This window comes from Octodon degus, unplaced genomic scaffold (genome assembly GCF_000260255.1).
Source record: "Octodon degus isolate 3935 unplaced genomic scaffold, OctDeg1.0 scaffold00002, whole genome shotgun sequence".
Lineage (NCBI taxonomy): Eukaryota > Metazoa > Chordata > Mammalia > Rodentia > Octodontidae > Octodon > Octodon degus.
In genome coordinates, this window is record NW_004524578.1 from 27992897 (window position 1) to 27997872 (window position 4976).

At 40.7% G+C, this 4976-nt stretch overlaps 1 protein-coding gene across 1 annotated transcript in view; it reads right to left on the reverse strand.

The window, feature by feature from the left end:
* The window catches only part of Chp1 (calcineurin like EF-hand protein 1), a 45499-nt gene that overhangs the window by 10619 nt on the left and 29904 nt on the right, over positions 1-4976 (reverse strand). The window contains exon 4 of the mRNA XM_004623394.2: positions 4663-4790. Within this exon, the coding sequence (XP_004623451.1) occupies positions 4663-4790 (128 nt within the window). The remainder of the gene's footprint in view (positions 1-4662; positions 4791-4976) is intronic.

Here is a 4976-nt window from a genome sequence, read left to right on the forward strand (position 1 = left end):
TTTTTGTCTGAAAAAATGAGTGTGACACTGTCTCAAAATAAAAATTAAAAGCGCTGGAGATTAGCTCAATGATATAGTAGCACACAGGAAGCCCTGGGTTTCAGCTCTGGCACTAGAGGAAAAAAACTGAAGATGGGAGAGGGATGGAAGTGTGGCTACAAAGGGGTATTAGCAGTCCTGTGGTTTTGTTTCTGGAATGTGGTAGTAGATACATGAAGCTGTACAGGTTATAAAACTGCACAGAACTATGCACATACCTCCTTGGCATGTGGACTGTATCAATGTCACTTTTCTGGCTCTAATGTTAGGGTAGCCTGAAAAGTGCATGGAAACTGCTTCTACCTATATTTGCAACATTCTGTCAACCTAATTATCCTCAAATAAATGTAAAAGCAAACCAAGTATGATGGTATGAACCACCCAGTGCTGATAGGTGTGTGTACTATTAGCTACTATGGAGGCTGAAGCAAGACAATCTCTGGATCCCAGAAGATGGAGGCTACTCTGAGTCACATAAAATGAAAATCTGCCTCTCTCTAAATAGAGTAATAAAAAACAAAAAGAGAAATCCATTTACATGCTTCTCTATGCATACTTTTCTTTTTTTAATGTATCAATTATTTAATTAAGTTCTTAATAAGAAATTCAAAACACTAATTTATGAGGATAAATTCCATTTGTCAGAGCAAAAAGGATCGCAGGTAGCCCCGGAGCTGAGGAACAGCTTTGATTTTTGGTAAAATCTGTGAGTCTATTGCTTTCTGATCCACCTTGCACTGCTCTGAGATCTAGTATCTCTTTCTTAGTGTCAAAGATCTCACCCTCCTGGTGTCTGGGTTTCCACAGCTTCTTGAAGCAAGCATCAGTGAGATGTTTGGGGATTTTCACTTTGCTGATAACAATTTTTGTAGAGGTGGCAACTAGAACACATCGTGTTCTTCACTGAGGAACACGATTAAGGCTAAGAGGCCCAGTCACAAGTAGCAAGCCACTTGCCAACTGCTTCAGGAAGACCACTCTCTTGCCTCTGAGACACCCGGTTAGGATGATCAACATACTGCCGGGAGGGATGCTAGCTTGAAGTTTCCTCCCACGCTGACTAAGGGTTTCTTGCCATGGCTCAAGAGCTTTTGGGGCACATCTTCAGTAGGGTAGTATCTAGGCATTTTTCAAAGCTTAATCACCCGGGTACCGTCATTCTTGTCACCAGTGACTGGTTTTGTGATAGTAGCAAGAGCTTTCTCCTTTTTCTTCTCAACCTTTGACTTAGCAGCTATGTACTTTCTCTTGTACAAAGCCTTTCTAGAATACATAGCAGATTGAGAGTATCTACCAATTCCTTTAATCAGGACAGGATTTTGGCTGCAGTAGGGTGACCCGTTCTTGTACTTTTTTTTTGCCTTCACCTTACCCTTTTTTATCGTGCCACTGGCAGCAGCCTTCTTGGCTTTGGGTTTCTCTCTTTAGTGTCTGGCTTCTCAGGTTTTTCACCCGCCATCTTGCAAGATGGTAAAGAACTCTATGCCTATTCCTTCCATAGCCTTTTTTGCTATAAAATAAGATTCCAGGAAGACTTTTTTGGTTTTTGTTTTCTTTGCAGTACTGGAGATTGAACCCCAAGTCTTTGCACTGAGCTATATTCCCACCTCTTTTTATTTTGAGCTAAGGGTCTCACTGAGTGGCTAAGTCACTCAGCCTTAGCTGGAATTTATAATTGTCTTGTGTCCGGCTCCCAGAGAGCCAGAATTATAAGCATACCCCACCGTACCCCACTTTAGTAAGATACTTAATGTCTGCCTTGGTTTTCTGTGTGTACAATAGGTATATTCAAAAGACAGCAATTTCAGTATACCAAAAAGAGGCTGTTATTCCATATTTGGACTAACCTCACGGAATAAATAGGATATACCAACCTGTTTCACCTGAACAAAAATAAGGGATAAATCTAAAGTAGTTACCATGTCAGTGACTACCTGCTCTGAGGTACCTCTACCCACACCCCTACCCATACAAATGCACTACCAGACTAGGGCAACCAAAATACTCCACTTAGCATCACAGGTATGATCCTGGCATGTCCTACGGGAACACAAATAGGAAGTCTGATGTTACTATGAAACACAGATATATTAGAGCACATGAATAAGAAAGCAATTTCACTGCCAGGTGTGGTAGTGAATGCCTGTAATCTCACCAATAGAGAAGCTGAGGCAGGTGGAGCACAGCAAGCTCAAGGAGCTTGGGCTACACAGTGAGTTCAAGACCTATGAACTACATAGCAAGATCCTATCTCAAAAAAAAGCAAAAGCAATTTTAAGTGTAAGGGCAATGAAAGCCAAACATTATAACAAAGATTCTTTTTTAGACAGTGTTACTATGTTGCCTAGGCTGGCCTGGACTATATGGTAACATTGTCTCAGGCTTGAGTGTGGTGGCACAAGACTATAATCCTAGCACCCAGGATGCTGAGGAAGGAGGACTGCTCCAAGTTTGAGGTCAGCCTGAGCTATCCTGTCTCAAAACCCAATAACAAGAAAAATACAAAACCAACCAACCAATCAACCAGCCAGCCAGCCAACCAACCAAAAAAAACTGTGTCAAACTCCAAAAAGGTCTGGAGATGTAGCTTAATACCAAGTCCCTGAGCTTAATCCCTCATACTAAAAAATCTAACAATTCCATCTTAACTAAATTTTTAATCTTAATCAAGAAATTTTTTTTTTTTTTTTTTTTTTTTAATGGAACAGGGGATTGAACTGAGGCCCTTGCGCTTGCCAGGCAAGTGCTTATGCTACTGACCTATCTCCCCAGTCCCAATCAAGGATTTTTAATTCAGTACAATCAAGTATGTCCCTATTGCTATGAAAATAATCTAGAGAACTTTTTCAATTTGTAAATCTGAAATTCTATATCCAAGCAACCCTTCTATCCTACCCTCCCAGGATAAAGTTTTGAAAGAATTGGCATAAAGCCAGCAGAAAGACTGGGTCAGAGATTTGTCTTCAAGTACATGAAAGTCTATCATGTAGAAAATTTATGCAAAGGGGATCATGGAGCTATTTCAAGTCAACAGAAGAATAATTTTTTTTTTTTTTTTGAGACAAGGTTGTTCTGCTTCAGTCTGAGTATCTGGGACTACTGTCTGTGCCTGACCAAAAGGAAGACTTTATAGATCAACGTATGGGTAGCGCTACCTTAGAAAAAGGAGTAATGCCCCCATTCAAGAACTGAAGGGACCTGAGAGGAGGATATAAATATGGAACAGAAAAAGTCTTTTTCTCACAGTCTCTACTGAAATTGGTATTTCCTTCACTTTATAAAAATTGGCAATAAACCACCCAAGGAACAGCAATGCTCGGTGTAGTACATTGGTGATTCTGATTCCACTAATATAAATGGAATGTTTACTTCATATGCAACTGTTATAGGAATCTCAATTTATTATTTGTGCTCATAACTGTTTTAAAATCAATATATTAGCTGGGGTGGTAGTTCACTCCTGTAATCCTAGTACTTGGGAGCCTGAGGTAGGAGGATTACCATGAGTTTGAGGCCAGCTTGAATTACATAGTGAGTTCAAGGCCGGTCTGGTACATAAAACCTGTCTTGAACCCCAGTCCCCCAAAAAAGAGGGGAAAAAAAATCAATATAGTTTTTTGAACTAATGTCATACCCTATCATTTCATATATAATGAAGAAGTACATACATTAGTTTTTGTTTTGAGACATGGTCTCATGGTGTACTGTAGTCCAGGCTGGCCTCAAATTCATAGTGACCCTCTTAGCTCAGCCTCCTGAGTGCTAGGATTCTAGGCATGTGCCACCATACCTGGTTATCAAAGTTGTTTGAATAGTTTGTTAAAGGATTTCAAGTACCCAGTCACCTACCGGACTGGATGCTTACCAAGATCCAGGTGCATCAACTGTCCTGTATCACTTGAAATAAATGGAGCATGAATATGAAAAAGTTATTATCTATGGGTTGTTTTTTTTTTTGTGTGTGTGCCAGGAATTAAACATAGGACCTATGACTAGCTCCCCCAAAAGTTATTATCTATGAAAATCAGGCAAATTAATTCTGAAAGACTTAAGTTACTGGATTAAACTTACTGCTAAAGTGAATGGAATGGACAATGTAAGGAACAGACTGCTCCGTCTGTGTACCAAGACTGGGAAGCACTGGTCCAGGTGGCTAATTGGGCCCTCATCTACAGTTCCGTGGTGACTAACATATGGCATAATGGAAGTCTTTCAACCTCTTAAGCGAAGTCACACCTAAGTCCCTGTGAGAGGCACAGCCAGGTGGGTATCTAAATAGGGGCATATAACACACACATAGGAAGTCAGAGATGCACACCTATAACTTCACTCCCCACTCCCAACTCATCTATTTCCAGACAACTGAGCCAGTTCCAGCTAGTCACTGCCAGAATTCGGCCACAGAGCTCTCCCCCCACGTGCCTATCCCAATCAGGTGGCATCATCTAATGCCTACCCAAGATGACTATCAGCAATTCCTCTGATGTCCACATTCTGGCTGAGGAAAAACGACTGTAGCCCCAAGGTTTGAGCACTTAAATATTCTATTTCTGTAAATGTTGTGAAACACATGACTGAAAGTGAAAAGCAAGATTCTTAAGCCAGGTGACTCCAACTCCTTACAATGTAGTTTGTTGCTTCTGCTGTTCAGTGGTTCCGGTCCATTCATGTCTTTGCTCTTTTCATTATCCTCAATGGGTCGGAAATGAGCCAAAGTTCTCATGAATCCACGGAAATTTACCTGGTCCTCTCTGGATGGGAAATATTAAAAATATAAAACCATGTCAATCAGGGTTGGCCTTTTTGTTATTTTGTTTTCCCTTTTTTTTTTTTTTTTTTTTTGTACCAGGGATTGAACCCAGGACCTTGTGCCTGCCAGGCAAGCACTCATTCCACTGAACTATCTCCCCAGCCCGTTTTCCTTTTTTTTGTAGTGC